Source organism: Notothenia coriiceps, unplaced genomic scaffold (genome assembly GCF_000735185.1).
Source record: "Notothenia coriiceps isolate Sejong01 unplaced genomic scaffold, NC01 NC01_scaffold00037250, whole genome shotgun sequence".
NCBI classification, from domain to species: domain Eukaryota; kingdom Metazoa; phylum Chordata; class Actinopteri; order Perciformes; family Nototheniidae; genus Notothenia; species Notothenia coriiceps.
This window is the reverse complement of record NW_011369951.1, coordinates 11,242,435-11,258,391: the sequence shown is the minus strand read 5'-3', so window position 1 is coordinate 11,258,391 and position 15,957 is coordinate 11,242,435. Positions and strand designations below refer to the sequence as shown.

Genomic DNA, 15,957 nt, shown 5'->3' with positions numbered 1-15,957 from the left:
AAGGGGGACAGACACAAACAAAACACCAACACCGCACCACCCGACCAGTGACGGACCGAGGCCGAGTTGGAGGTGAGTGGACCGACGTTAGTCGAAACACCGTGTGTAGGGCTGCCTGATGTGGACGAAAGGTAGTTCGGTAAATGTTGCTGTATAGTTGCTCCGAGGTGTTGGAAAAAGGGAGGCGCGTCTGCAGTTCAATAGTCGGCTAGAGCGCGAGAGGGACGGGCATTGTCGTCGGCATCACAACACCTCAAACGTAATCCGATTCGCCTCTTAATGCGACTTGAACCCGCGTAATCAAAGCAATACCCTAGGTATAGGTGTCGGACGTCTGTTTGCAATGATATTAATGTTACGTGATACAATCGCATTTCCGCGGACTTGATAGTCTTATCAGATTTGAAATGTTACAACACTACACTGCAATGCGATTGTACACTCGATTGCGGCGTGGAGTGGTTCTCGCGGCCAGGGTGCAGGGTGTGGGTGTCGGTTATCGACAGGCTACCGGCATTAAGAAGGTTGGACCCACGGTGGACAGGCTGTGGTTGTCCGAGTTTTTATTCCACACCAGGCTATCCGTAAGGCTATATAGTAAAAGATAGGAATCCCCGACGGACCCAGGGGGGAGACCCCTGTAGTGATCGTCCGAGTATTAATATTCCCAACACCCCAGGCGGGTATACATAAGCTTATACAGTTACAAGGGTGAAGGGAGACACAGCTTTTGAATCTGTATCCCCTGAATGATACAAATAATTTGCAATCGTGCCGGGGCGAGGGGAACCACAGGGGCACCAAATTGGCAGGGGGTGTGCCGCCTGGCTCCGAAAAGGGTGACGCCTTCTAAACTTGTAGAAAGGAAATGTTTTTTTACTGCGTCTAACAAGGTGACATAACATTATCAAAAGACCATTATAAAAAAAAAACCTTTTGATCACCCCAATTAAGTAGTTAAAAGGGATGTGTGTAAAATAAGTGTCCACAGAAAAATTGGGACCTTCAAAAACGAGGAAAATTTAGACTAAAGACGAGTCCCCCGGGACGGTTGTAAACTCAGTAGTCGGACCTCACTCCTAAAAAAAAAACCGCGACTGTGGCTTTTTCTTTGCGTAGAGTTGGCAAGATAGTCAGCATTTGAGTTAACTTTAAACTTCTGTACATGTTTGATCCCTAGAGGGTAGCTTACAATTGCCCCGCGATGTTTTCACCTTATGCGTGTGTGTTCACCATTGGGGCGCTGGAGGGACCTGTTACACTACCAGGCCTTAGTTCGAGGTTGCCGGTATATTTTTACCGATACCCACCATTCTTCTACCATTTCCGACGCGATAGGAAGTATTCCACCCCCCCCCCCCCCAAGAGCGGCTGGAGCAGTACAGCCACCACAGCGTTACCTAATGCAACTCCACGTCTTACGGTGCCGTGTACCGGAGGGGAGAGAGAGAGAGCAGCGAAGGCGGGGGGGAGAGAGAAGTAATACGGTTTCCTGATAAAGCTGTGGAGAGTATGTGCTGCAGGGAGGTGGATGCACAACGCACCCAGGAACGAACGCTAGCTCCGGTCCTTTTTACTGTGGACTCGATGTCCTGACAGGCTGGTATTTGTGCAACCTGCACAAACACAATACTGCACCATGATTACAAATGGTGAAATACAATGTAAAACTACCGAAAAATACCAGCTCCTTAAAACACAACCGCTCTACTCAACGCAACTCTACTATACCCGCGGTCAGAGAGCGGAGATGTGTCCCCTGCGTGACGTAATATGACGCGTTTGACGTATGACCTTTAAAAAAAAGCCGTTTTTAAGAGCGGAGCTCAAAATTGCTCCTTTCCCTCTGAATTCCTGCCCTTATGTCTCGTAAAACATATCAAATCCTGCATTCACTTTTTTAATTGTAATTTTCAAGCAAGTTTAAGCATAAATGTAGAATAAATAAAAACCTGCAAGATGCTCTTTAACAGCTAGGATGCTGTACTATATGTTTGATATAGCATTATGAAAGAGGATTGAATACATATGCAAGATGTACTTATGTAAGAGGATAAAGTGCGGCAGGTACCACTGACCCAAGTATCACTGCTTGATGTTGGGATCAAGAAACATTCTCCCTTTGTGTCAAATCCTACAACAGAAGCTTTACAATTGAAATATCTGACTCCAAAGTAGTCTTTCTTCTCATGGCCCAGTTTTTTTGTCCTGCATGTGGGAGTTTCTGAGTGGCAGCAAGTGGGTGCCAATCCCCTTTATCATGCTGTGCTCCAAGCTGTGTACCAGGGTCCAGTCCTCCGCCTGTTCATCCCTGCTGGGTGTCTTTGTGCCACCCATCACCCCTGCTGCTGCATCACGTTGGCCAGAATGTGAGCTCCCTCCTCACAAACAACATACTGACACAGGGGAGAGAGGACACGATTTTAAGAGAGGATCGCATTCTTCAAGGCAGAGTGGCTGAGCTCTGATTCTAAGATGCATGTTCATGTCACACATTAATCTTTAATTAGATGTTCTCTCTGTCAGCTTTCCTTTTTATGAAAAAATGGTTACACTCGTTGATATTGTTAAATATGATGTTCACAGAAAACATGGGTAAGATAGGGATACAACAAAAAGAAAACCACCACCTTGACCAGGGTTTATAACATACAATGAGGCGTCAGTTATTAAATCATTTTAATGCACAAGGTCATACAGAGAATATCTAAACGATGTTTATGTGTACGTGCGGGTTTCTTTTCTCCAGCTCCTGAAGCTATTCAAGACCATTAGGCAGCAATTTCCAGCCAGAGCATGAAGCTCACTGTTGCGCCACTAAAACATGAGTTCAGGGAAGGATATAATATGAATACTAAGCATTTTGATACTTGTCTAACCATAAACATTTTATCAAGCTTATTCCTGGGGGTAGTCATTTGATCTAAGGTTATGATAATTGCAAGGCTTAGCAGTTCTTTCAAGCTGGGCGCTGCAAGTCTGTAGCTGCACCTAACAGTTGTAGCTGTACACAAAGGGTGTGGTGTGAACGTGTTTTCACTCTCTGTTTATTGTTGCACTGGATATTGAGTATTTGGAGACTAAAGCCTACAATCCCAGTGCAGAGTATAAACCTGAGGCTCCTCTTTAACTGAAGGTTAAGGGGGTATGGGGTCTGGCAATGCTGTTGAGGAAGGAGGCGTTAGAACTTTGTTAGATATTCTCAAAGGTTGCTTGCACAGGAAACCTTAAACCAAGATTTATGTTCCTCATTTTGACTTTCGTCCCCTCATGTCAGTTTTAGAGACACAATATGCTCAAGTCTCGTTGTGGGGCAGCTTATATGTATTGCTTTCCCCCATCAGCATGTCAAATGCATAAAGATGAATGCCTTACAGGAGTATCTAGACTAGAGGATGACAAGATAAGGTAGAGTTGGAGACTGTGTGGCATCATGACTGACAGGATGTGTGAATTAGCTAGCAACAGTATTCAATGAGACTCAATAGGAACACTTTGAATTGTAGTGTATTAAGACACTTTAGCATTTGTCAGCATTCAAAATGTGTGCAGTTCAGCTTGTATCTAATACAATGAAATGACAGTTTGTTAGTGACATCAGCATCACATGTTGTTGCTTGCTTCTCTTCTGTCTCAGGGAGTGAAACAAAACAAAAGGAGCAGACTTAAATCTCTAATACCTGTGAGTGTTTACGTAGTCATCTTTTATCAATGTATCCATTCTCTGTAACCGGACAAATAACGTAATTTGTTTGTTTTTGCTCAGCATTTTATCCACATGTGGCACACCCTTTGGTTCAGGCTAATCTTCTTCTCAGGCTGCATATGAACAAAGATACAATTCATCTTAAAACATACACATTAGGCTACCTGTCAACAGTCAGTAAAGGCTGCCTCTGTTGTAACTTGCCGCATCATTTATTCTCCCAGCATACACTTTGCATTGTCCAAGTCTCTAAGCCGTTGGCATAAGCTGTGACATTTTACAGGTAGAATTGTTGATTGGCGTCCTGAGGGGTTGAAGTGGCCGTCCTCACTGCAGTGGTAATTATTCCCGAGGCCTAATCATTAGAGAGCTGTTTTAATCAGACTTTCATCAGTGGCTAATGTAACATGATTAATTACACCTCCAGGGGCTTGCTCCTTAAGGGCCACTACATCAGGATTACATGACCATCAAACAGGGACACTTTTATAGGGCAATGTCCACACCATTCAACAAAATTGTTATTTATAAAAAGCATTATTCAAACAAGTCAGTATTCATAATGTATGCTTCCCTCCTCCTCAAACTGTCCTTGCACACTGTACATTCCCATTCATTTGGTTTGGATTGTGTTTGTTTAGGGGCAGTTTACACTTGGTAATGGCATTTCACACAACGGTTATGAAGGTCATGTGAGAGACATGAGGGAGAGCAGAGGGAGGGGGTGATGCTGCAGCAGCCACCTCCAGTTTCCCACGTTAACCTGCACTCACCTGCCTCCTGACAGCCCGGCAGCGGGAGGAAATGGGCATTGTAACACTAAACCACTAAACCCAGACTTGCTGAGCTCGTTTCTTTACCAAAATAATCTCTATTGTGTGTGTGTGGTGTGATGTGTGTGCATGCTGTATGTGATTTTACGACACCTTAAGAAATAAAAAAAGTACTGTTATTTGTGGAATAATTAAGGATCATTTTTGTTAACACTTTCATTGTAGCCAGCACTTTAAGTACCAATAAAGTATTTCTGATGGCCACATCCCAGTGCTCTTTGGATCCTTCAGTTGTAATTTGCTTATTCCATATTGTTAATAGCTCAATGGGAAAAAAAATTATCTCAGAAAAACACTTCAAAGGCAAGTCTCCCAAAAATAATACAAGGATCTGAATGTTTTTTGCTTAATGTAAATTAGTGCAATTTATTTCGAGGTTGTTATTGATTAAACATTTTCATAATTACTGTACTGTAATTGCGGCCTAAAGTCTTTAATCTAACCGTTACTTTAATTTTTAACTTATTAGCATGCTATCTCTAAAGCAAGCAGATAATAAGTGCACAAATAAGTCACAAAGATCCAATACAGGTAAATAAAATAGTATAAACAATGAACAGTAAGGGCACAGCCATTCATCAGGTCTTACCCGGGGAACACACAGGGAAATTATTCACCTAAACAAGTGATGCCAATTTCAGCTAACCATTTGTTATCGTGGCTATCACATACATATCAAAGTGTAACTGTTTTGTAAAGCTGCTATCATCCATGCATCTTTTCTAAACGGTGTTGCAGGTATTAAGTTAAACGATGTACTGCCACGCAGCCAGTCTAACTGGTCTGCAGTACTTGTCTAAACAGATGCATGTTTGGCAGGTCGGGGGGTAGGGCATGCAGGTGGATCAGTTTCTCTTTTGTTGTTTTTTAAATCAGTGAAAGCCTTAGATTACAGTAAATCTGCTTAAGGAGCAACCCCCCACTAACACCCACACACACACACACACACACACACACACACACACACACACACACACACACACACACACACACACACACACACACACACACACACACACACATGTGACATTGGTTGAGTCTCAGTCAGACTGTGTGGGTATTCATGATGAAAATACATTGATAAACAAGCATCATGGGCGTGCAAAAGCGCAAGAGGTATTGCACTTGAGAAATTGGCACTCACACCCCCCACGCTTGTCTCTCTCCTCCGTATCTCCCTCCCTCCCTCCCACCTTTGCTAGATGAACTCTCTCTCTCTCTCCTCCTCTCTCTCTCAGACGCTCTGTTGTCAAAGTCAAGGCTGCTCTGTAGTGAACTATCTCTGTGATTTATTCCTTATTTTCATATCAACACTGCCTCGTGAGATCTGAGACGAGTAGGTAGGTGGACGAGGAGAGAGGGGGAGGACGCACATGCATTCACACACACTCCTGGATACAGTCGCTCAGTCACTGCCTGGTGCAAGTGACAGGAGTTGGCTGCTTCTGGATCATTGTTGTGTCACCGGTCCTCACTGTTACAACAAGTTCTGCTCTGCAAGAGGGAAAACAATTTGCTTCTTCCTGTGCCATCTCTGCTCATGGGAGCTGTTAGTTCTGAGCTCAGGTTGGGGCTTTGACCAGGACTGCAATAAAGACATCCCTAATTCCAAGAGGCACTGAAAAACAGGAAGAGGAAGAGAGCAGAGCGGGGAAAAGGACCAGATCAATATTTCAGAGAGAGGCTCTACAACTCCAGGCTTACTTTGCCTGTCTACTAGTGCTGTTCTGTGACGCTATTTCCTTCAGAGGGATCATTCTTATCGCTCTCTAAGAAAAGGAGTGTGTGACCCCTCTGGGGCTTCAGTGTTTGGCCCCGGGCTAACGCTCCAAGGGAAGCCGAGCAGCTGGAAGAGGTTTTGTTGTTGTTTTGGATCTCTCCATACAGCTGTGTGAGATATGATCGAGTTTGGGATAGAACTCCCCATGGCCTTCGACTCTTTGCCGTAGCCCCAGTGACAGCTTTGGACGCAGGCATGGCCGGCGGACAGACACCCCTGCTGCTGCTGGTGCTGCTGGCGGAGGTGCTGAGTGGACTGTGTGTACCAGGGGACGGCTCAGGGAAGCACAAGGGAAGCTGGAGGTGGAAAGGTGACAGGAGCCGTGAGTAACTCCTCCTCCCTCTGCTGCACTTTATCCGCTTCCCTTCTCCTCTTCCTTTCCTTCTTACTCTTTGCATTTTTTCACTGACTGGGTCAAACCTGTTTTCTTGCTTTAACTTTTCTTTGACTTTTCTTTTCATTCCCTCGACTCTTAAAGTGAGATACATTGTGTGCTATTTCTAATTACGCTGGTTGCTGTTTAAGTCTCAGCTCATTTCTCTGTGACAGGCACTTGTATGTGGGAGTGAAGTAAATTATCTATATGAGGCCAGCGACCTTTGCTTTCATTACAAGCTTTACGATGTATCAATATGTACGTGAGTGCAATAGAGTCTCTGCTTTAGCCTTTGCTGTGAGTTGCAATTCACAGTTTATTATGTTCTCCCTGCACTCCTCTTTCTCCCAGCATCACTATAATATTCCTGCATGAATATCTCATAGGGTCTCATTCGTTGTCATTAATTGATCAGTGTTGAGTTGTAAAAAGCTACTCAGAGTGATGGGAATGCCTATTTCCTCAGAGTAACAGCAGAGTGGAGCGCTGAGTGAGTTCATTATATATGCTGACACGTGAGTGCATGGATGTTGGGTGGAGAGAGGATGTTCAAATGAGCAGAGAGCTGCGGTTGATTCAGGACATAGCTTCTGTCCCCAGGCTTTTGGCTTTAGGCTAATGGGATTGTTTGGCATGCCACCACTGCTTGTCGCTGAGTGATGAAGTGGGGAGTTTGTCCCTTTGTGTCCGTCCCCTCAGTGGAGGTTAAAGGGAGATCGCTATCTTGATACTGTTCCAAGATTAAATGACTTGAATGGGATGGAAGAGGCACTAAGTCAAGCTAGATCAGGGTGCTTTCCTTCCCAAGGAGACACAGCGGGCACAGGGTGGCATGAAAAGTGATATCTTTTACAGTGTTGGATGCCAATGACACTAGAAGTCTTGAGTTTAGGTTTATATTTAGCTACTTGAAGATACAATTTCTAATTCTGTAAAGGGGTCTCAAATGCCACATTTTGTAATCAGCTGACAGTTTGACTCAACCAAGCTCAAAGATGAGTTCAGGCAACAGTGATACGGGAGGAATTGAAAAAGATGTTGGTGCACTCTTTGCTGCGACGACAAAATCATCATCTTTAATTGAAAGAAATGTGTTTTCTAAAATGTTTTTCATATTTTAAAATATTCTATTTGCTCTGTGCTTGACGTGTTTTGAGTGTTTTGCCAATTCACAAGCAGGAAACTGCCGGCAGACTACAAGATAGTAGCGAGCTTGATCACTACTTTTCATACATTTACTGCATACTGCTTCAGCGTATCTCAGAGTTGTTCTATACCCTGACCCTAACCTTTTTCTGTCTTGTATCAGACTCTGCTCATGCATACTACTTAACACAAAAGATGGTGTACATTCTCCCTGTCAATCAACTTTATTGATAACATGTGCGTTTTTACAGCCCGAGTAATAAATTCATGGTGTGTTTAAGAGCTCTAAGTCGTTGCCATCATTTACCTGAACCAACAACTCCCTGTGGACCTGGAACAGAGACTCAAACTCACAACCATTAACATGCAGTTCACCTCAGTTATGATCCACAGGAAACACAGGTGTGCAGTGCTGCATTAGCTTAAAGCTCTGAATCCTAGAATACATTTCAAACATTGAATCCAACAATGGACTGGCACACATTATCAATAGTATAAGGTATATTATTATTTATAATCAATATTTTAATATCAGTAATGGATCAAATGAATGCGTGTGTATATGAAGTAGGTTGGTTTTATGGCCTTGGTGTATTGGTTTGCTTTCCCCACTTTCATCAATGTTGTTTCTAAATGCTGCAGGCAGCTGTTTTCAGCTGTACAAATAGTGCATTGCAGAAAAGCCTTGGCACATGTCATGTCTATGAACTCAAACCCTGCTGTATGCATACAGTATATTTGACTATGAACTTAATTATTTTTTGAAAGATGCTGCCTGGGTTGAAATCAAAATACAACATTAGATGGAGTCTGACACATACAAAACATTTAAAATGCATCTTATTTTTGCTATTTTTTATTATAATCTCACCTTGTAGAAACATACATTATCTTTAATAACTACCGAAATGTATAAATGTGTATGGGTTTATCTCACTTTTCTGCTATACACTAAATGTGGCACGCTGCAGTTTGCACACAAAAGTTCCATTTGGCAGCCCACAAATAATACAGTGATATGCATGAGGGCAGCTTGCTGATATAAGTGATAATGTCACCAGCTATTATTTGCTACCTGAGACTAAATCTCTTCTAAGACTGTGCAAGGCAGAGCTCTTCACTCTGACAGAGCAAGGTGTGCACTTTCCAAATATATGTAGACAGACACACAAACACACACACACACACACACACACACACACACACACACACACACACACACACACACACACACACACACACACACACACACACACACACACAGTCCAATACGTGAACTCTCAGTAGGACTAATACATAGAGATTTTGGTGTATGCGTTTCCGTGTGTGTTTGTGCATGTGCGAGTGTGAGTATATAATAAATAAAATATCACATTTTCTATTTTTAGTGACAAGTTGTCGCTTTGATTCCACAAGGCTCAGATATGTCCCTCCCTGCAATACTTTCCGTTACGCCTGTAACTTTATTCCCTTTTTTTCTTTTTACATCTTCTCCTTCTGAGTTATTGCAACTATTTGCTGCTCAAAAGACTCCTCTGCGGTGGGTTGGTTGTGTTGCTGAAAGCAGAAGCAGACCTGGTTTTTAAAAAGACATCAATGTTTATAATTAATACAGTGTATTTACCAGTATGCATGCGTAAAGATGAGCTTTGGTGCAAACTTGTGCTGTTTGCTGAGGTTTTGATTCTCCTCTGTGACATGGACTCATCCTTATGATGGATGATGAAGATTATAGGATTTGCAGCTGATTTACTCCCCACAAGATGCTAACAGAAAACATACGTGAATGGCCGCCTCTAAGAATTTGATCAAAGTATACACATATTTGTTGCAGATATACTAAGTAAAAAGGGCTTTTATATATAATTTAAAGTGAATATTTTTCTACTTAGTCCTATAAGAAACAGAAGTACCGATGAAGACGGATACTTTGAATGTACAACTATCGTTTACAACTTTACCCACACTACCATTGTAAATATAAAATTAAGCTAAAACCAGCATGACATATGTTCCATGGGAGTTGCACATGCAGGGATATGAACTCATGTATCCAATAGATGGCAACAGTGACATACAGCCTGGTGGAGATAGAGTGAATGAATGAGTGCTAATGATCTGTGGACTGCATCATGTGGTTTAGGTCAGAGGCCAGGCAGTAACACCACACACACACACACAGACACACACACACACACACACACACACACACACACACACACACACACACACACACACACACACACACACACACACACACACTGTCATCAGAAACATAGGCCAACCCAGCAGACCTTCTCAGGCATGTGAGACAGTTATTGCACGTGCCCGTTTGAGGCATGTATGATATCTCTTCCTCTTTTAAATCTAACATTTCCAAATATTTGTTCTTAAGTCATTTAAAAAACTCATCATAAAATGTTAATTCATACTCGCCCTGTTATTTACTGTGAGAGGTGTTAATAAGCACCAGAGGCCAGGTGTTGTCTTTATTTTCTTTTTTCTGGGTTATTCCTTGCTTCTTTGAGTCCTTTGGGTCTGTATCTGAATATTTATCTTGCCCTTGTGCAAACAAGTACTCCATGTACTCTTTCAGTAGATGGCAATAGAAAAAATCTTTAAGTAGTATATTTGTTTAAGTGCGGTTTAAGAATCTGGTAGTGCGTTATGTTTTGTGGTTACAACTGTGACTCAGTCTTTGGTAGTTTGTTGCATTCACCTAAACGTGAAGAAACTTCAAATGCGAGGATTTATGAGAAGAATTTAAACTTTTTAGCAGAGAGAAGTAAAAGAACAGGTGGACACTGTGATAAGACATGGTCCATAAATATGGGGCTGTGACATGCGTGGGCCGGAGTGAAAGCGCACGGATCTGGGAGTCTGAGGATATTACGGATCAAGGGTCATTCTGTGCTGAGGCAGGTCTTCAGAGGTTAAAAATCAAATGGCACCACACCGCCCACTCTTTGATGTTTTATTATTCTCTTTTCACGCCACTTTCACTTAAACTTTTTACAGGCAATGTCTTTTGCCTGGTTTCCACATCTGGATCTCAGACGTATCAAATATATAATAGAATGTAAAGGGGAAAAAAACACTTTTTATATGTATCTATTTTTGTCCTGATGTCTGTTACTTGAAGGCCCTTCACTCACTAGATGTAATGCCATTCTAGGCATTTCTCTCTGCTTTCATGTGTCACATTTACATTTATATTTGCATAACATTTCAATTAAAAATATATCCTGATCAATACAAAAGATGGATAGTGGAGAGGATATAAAAAAGCTGCTTTTTGTTGTTTATGTCTCTTGACTGGCTGCTGATTCACTAATGGGTTGGGTTTAATTGTACTGCCATAAACTAATCTAAGGATTTGAACCTCCGCCATCACAAGGACTTTTTTGCTTGCCAAAGTTTAAATTAAAATGCTTGAAGCTATCATTTGTCAAGCCTCCATCAAGCTGAACTCTAATGATAAATGTTTTAATAAAAGTAAAGCAATGGCAATAAATACACTAGCACTTTAATTCATATAGATGTTATTTAAAAGCTGCCGTGTTGTCAATGTCAAACGTCTCTGATGTGTGTAAGAAGAATAGATAAAGAATGTGTGGCTGAGGATTAACAAAAAAAGAAACTATAAAAAGAGAGGTTTTTTTATTAAAGTTGCTTAATGTTGTGGTGCGCATTGCCCAAGACAAATATGCCTCTTTTAATTATTGTCCATATAATAAAAGCAACCGAAACTAAAACACAATCAAATGTTAATAATGTAGCGTCTTCTCCTGGTACTGTTTCCATTCAGGAAGTGGATGAAGGATTATGTTTACGGCTGAACCAGTGAATCATACTGATTGGTCAGGGTTTTCTTACTTCAGAAGGTGTAAAACAGGGTTGTCCAGATGTTGAGCATTTTGGTGAAAAAAAACAACGCTTGATTCAGGTTTCTTTAGCTGTATTCATCCTTCCATTATTTAAAAGAAATACATCAGACTTGGTAAACCTCTGCACATTAAAAACACATATTCATGTTTGACAGAATGAGTTCAATTTACAGCACAGTTTGTCAGCTCTTTCATTATCTTTGTTGCTGATGAAACAGCCTATCTTCCGAAATGCACACTGTAGGGCACTCAGACGTAAATGCATGCATATAGGGCAGTCAGTCTGTCTGTCTCCAACCACAGAGTAAGACAGGGCAAGCTGTCTAAGACCTTTAAATACCTAAAGAAGATGTTTTCCACATCATGCAGGAAGTGTGGCAGCACATTACGTGACAACTGCCGCAGTCTGTGTTCAAACACTTTTGAATGGGCCGCGATGTCCTCGTTATGTTCACCCGTGGAAGTAAAATGTTCCAATCTTGTGCATCAATATTTTTGACGCCTTACTGGCGGACTCATCCTGCATCTTCCTGCCGCGCTTCACCGGAGTCCTTGGAGTGCTTAACTGACTGAGTAGGCTTGGCCCCTCTCCGAGCGGTGCCGGTGTGGACTCTGTTCCACAGATGTTGGATTCTGCCAGGGGAGTGCAGGGCCTTGACTCAGCCTCAAAGAGGAAGGACTCCTCAGTGGTGCTGGTCCAGGTTTCACTGCTGGTGCCATCAGGTGATTCTGCAGGCACCTGAGGTTCCTTAAACAATTTAAAATAAATTCACAATTAGTTGGATTTAATACCATGGATTCTTAAAACTGTTTACTAAGCATTCACAACAAAACAATACCCTGAATGTGTGTGCCATTAGTTTGGGTGAGGTCAAGTGTGAGAGGCACATTGTAGACAAACTGTGATGGCTCTATTCAGATGCTAAAAGCATACTTCTAGACAGATTGTGGAAGATAATGGGAGAAGGAGCCACCATCACGTATGAAAGGCAACATGTGAATAGGGGCGGTAACCGTCTTGCAAATTTACATTTTAATCTTGAACAATGAACAGCGGTAGACAGTAAAAAAGTACATTTACTTAAGAACTGTACTGCTCCACTCCCATTCGGGCAATAGTGTACTTAATTATTTGATAACTTTAGTAACTTTGAAGATTCAGAACAATACAAAATATAATCAAGACATATTTTATCATGTATTAGCTATTATTATAGGTTAAGATAAAAACGTTATTGATCCCATGGTGAATTTCATAAGCTACCCAGCAGTATATAATGTAATTTAAATCAGCTCCTCCTTTACCAGCTGCCACATGGCAATGAGCACATTAATCCATCAATCATTATAATACAATAATATATATTATTCTGTTATTGTTATATTTACCACTGCAAATGAATGAAATAATGTTTTTGTAAATGAGAGAAGCAAGAAACACTTATTTTTACTCAACAAATAAAATAGTTACCGTGATGGTGAGGTTCGAAGTACTCTCCTTCCTTCTTGTGTAGGGCTCTAGAAACTGCAGCCTGGTCAGGATCCACTGCTGTCTGCCAGTCTTTAGTGTTCCAGAACTACCCGATGGTGCAATTATCCTGTACCGGGTGTACTGGGTTCGCAGAGAATCCCACTTTTTATTGAGCTCTTTCTCTGAAGCACACAAATAAACTATTTAAGCATTGTGGCTAGTAAGCATGTCCAATTCATATCTATATGCAGTGCCAAACCAGTAGCAACAGCTAGCAAAAAATAACAACAAAACACAAGGTTGAAATATAAAATTATATTTCACGTTAACATCACTGTACGCTGGCAAACAATAACAAACCAACAGTTTCTGCTAAAGAGCTCAAATGATGAAAAAAAAAGAGAATCATACCTGATAAACCAAGTAGAGCTTCAATCTCTCGCCAGAGTCCGGTTTTCACTATGCGGTTCTCGTACAGTTTCTCTGTAATGTCGAACAGAGCTGGCCTCTCCTGGATGTAGCTGATAAATTGGTCTTCGGTTTCATCATTCCAGATCGCCATGATGAAAAATAAACTCTTGCGTCCAGGTGAGATGAAAATTAAAAAGAATAGCCGTCTGTGTGTGACTACTTATTCGTTTGTTTGATTTGCTAAGCTGAACAGCCAAATCAGAGTGATTTCTTTGGCCGACGGCCTCCCAATACAACATGTCGAATCAGCGGCGGAAGATGTCGGCACGGCCGAAAAGACCCGACGGTGCAGTACACACCAAGACACACCAATCTGAGTAGGGCGACACGACGCTAATCGCCGATCTATCGACATCTATTGACGCCGAAAATTGGCTTGGTGTGTAATGACCTTTAAGGCCCTGACACACCTACCTGATTTTGGGAGTCAGAGGCCGTCAGAGGCAGTCAGAGGCAGTCGGGCATTCACGGCGCCCTATTCAGGTTGGTGTGTCCCGCACATAGGTCCCGCACCGTCGTTGCTTTACGGTACATTTTCACACCTCCCGCGGCCGATTCAACGGCCGTTTCTCAATCGCGAGTATACTGGCTTGGTAGTCGCATACTTCCAAGTCACTTCCTTCAGAAACGAAGCAAGTATACTTCCATGCCACGGCTTCGGAAAACAAAGAAGAATGGAACAGGCTAACAAGTGTGCCACTCTCTCTAACAGTTTCAACATAAACTGTACCGAAAATAAATACCTCAAGATGTCTATCTAATTATGAACTTGCTTTACTTTCACGGAACACATTTTTGGTGATAACAAATGCAACAAAGTAACATATTTACCAACACATACGAAACGACGTCGCTTACATAAATAGGTAGCACTTCGGACACAAGACTACGACGCATCGTCTCGACCGCCTAACAACACTCCGTTTACTACACACGTTACGGAACAGTCGCGCCCTATCCTAACGACGTACGGTTGGCGTGGAAGACTCCAAACAAGGGTGGCACTTCTTGTGTTCGTGACTGCGTCGGACGCCTACATATATGAATGTCACTACGCCTAGACGGTGAATACGCGCTCGCGTACCGCGGTCGCGTATTTCAACCATCTACCTCGACTAATCTGTTCGACTAAAACTTTGCGCGCCCAGACGACCGGTATTTTCACCCCAAAATAAATAACCCACAAAAAACTTTGCCAAGACCTTAACATTACAATCAACAGCTCAACGATGAAGATTCCAAAAAAGGTAGTATCTTTCTACTCGAGAATTGTCCTACACAGACACCCCCGTTAGACACACGCAGTTCAGTCTTAACAACGCGCTGCGTCTCGAGATCAGTGTGGTCAGGTAGGTATATATACTCCAGTTGTAGGTATAGACGCGCGAAGAATGGACCAGAAGTGGACAGAGAACTCGAATCGGACGTACCGTCAGGAGAAGCAGTGGTGGGAGCCATTAACACCTTCTAGTCAGTTTCGCCACCGTTCACGGACATGTGCTACACTATGTACGGGAGTTCCATTAACCAGCAAGTGTATAGTGTGTTCGTCCCTGCGAGCGATCGAGGAGACAGAGTTCTCTTATCTCTCAACACTCAGCAGAGAGAGGACACACGTCCTCTATCAGCTCACGGTAAGACGCGACAGAGATATGGAGCTGAAGTCGAAGGTATAGAGTCACTGACTACCGCATTGCCAGGTGCGAGGAGCGCCTGGACTCTGGTCTCTTTCTGTGCGTCCAGTCTATCGCTGGCTTCACATCACGAAGGTCGTATGCTGGGTGGGCCCTCCCTGCTTAGCAGAGCTTTATCTGTGGCTTTTTGGGGCATGGTCGGAAATATGCAGGCGATGCAGCGGCACGTAGTCTTTGCACACAGTCGGAATGGTCGTCCCGTGTATCAAGACATCAAAGCAGTAAGTTTCCGTTGTCGGTTAGTCTTCACTAATAAACGCCCCTGAAAGAAACACCGGCTTAAGTGTAACAACCGGCAAAGAGTTAAGCGCTCCTTTGACGAAGGTTCTCGGTTGATAAGTTCCCCTATTAGCAGTAGCCGCACGCGGGACGCTTCCTGTACAAGGGTGACCGAGGGTCCGCTATGAAACCTGTAAGGTCGGCTGTTCCGGCGCCGGAACCAAACCCCACTTAAGCTCCGACGGCTACCAGTCTGAAGCGACAGGAAGTTGTTAGGGGTGTTCGAAACGCGGTGCCTGGTAACAAGCTTTGAACGCCCTTACTTGTGACTTGCTCGCTCGGCTCGTGTTAAATTTACACGTCATGACATCACC

General features: G+C 42.8%; 2 protein-coding genes and 1 long non-coding RNA gene across 4 annotated transcripts in view; 2 read left to right on the top strand and 1 right to left on the bottom strand.

Annotated features, from left to right (window-relative positions):
- Positions 1 to 5,796: 5,796 nt before the first annotated feature.
- Positions 5,797 to 15,957, top strand: part of robo1 (roundabout, axon guidance receptor, homolog 1 (Drosophila)) — a 173,537-nt gene continuing 163,376 nt past the window's right edge. The window contains exon 1 of one of the 2 annotated variants that reach the window (XM_010796292.1): positions 5,797 to 6,629. In XM_010796292.1, the coding sequence (XP_010794594.1) occupies positions 6,515 to 6,629 (115 nt within the window). In that variant the 5' untranslated portion in view covers positions 5,797 to 6,514. Of the gene's footprint in view, positions 6,642 to 15,957 lie in introns of both variants that reach the window. The other variant, XM_010796291.1, reaches the window with a different exon arrangement.
- Positions 6,867 to 15,957, top strand: part of LOC104966939 (uncharacterized) — a 12,815-nt gene continuing 3,724 nt past the window's right edge. The window contains exons 1-2 of the long non-coding RNA XR_800701.1: positions 6,867 to 6,878; positions 14,976 to 14,979. This is a non-coding gene — a long non-coding RNA (uncharacterized lncRNA). The remainder of the gene's footprint in view (positions 6,879 to 14,975; positions 14,980 to 15,957) is intronic.
- LOC104966938 (uncharacterized) lies at positions 11,780 to 13,854 on the bottom strand. The gene is made up of 3 exons (XM_010796289.1): positions 13,611 to 13,854; positions 13,200 to 13,381; positions 11,780 to 12,476 (listed from the first exon to the last, which is right to left on the bottom strand). Exons 1-3 carry the CDS (start codon positions 13,759 to 13,761, stop codon positions 12,180 to 12,182), a joined length of 630 nt encoding a protein of 209 aa, XP_010794591.1. The 5' UTR covers positions 13,762 to 13,854; the 3' UTR covers positions 11,780 to 12,179.

Bases quoted from the DNA above. Each gene is read 5' to 3' on its own strand.
- LOC104966938 (XM_010796289.1), bottom strand. From the start codon at position 13,761: ATGGCGATCTGGAATGATGAAACCGAAGACCAATTTATCAGCTACATC. The intron at 13,382-13,610 runs GTATGATTCTCT...TGTGTGCTTCAG, and splicing joins AGCTCTACTTGGTTTATCAG to AGAAAGAGCTCAATAAAAAG. The intron at 12,477-13,199 runs GTAACTATTTTA...AAATTGTTTAAG, and splicing joins CTTCGAACCTCACCATCACG to GAACCTCAGGTGCCTGCAGA.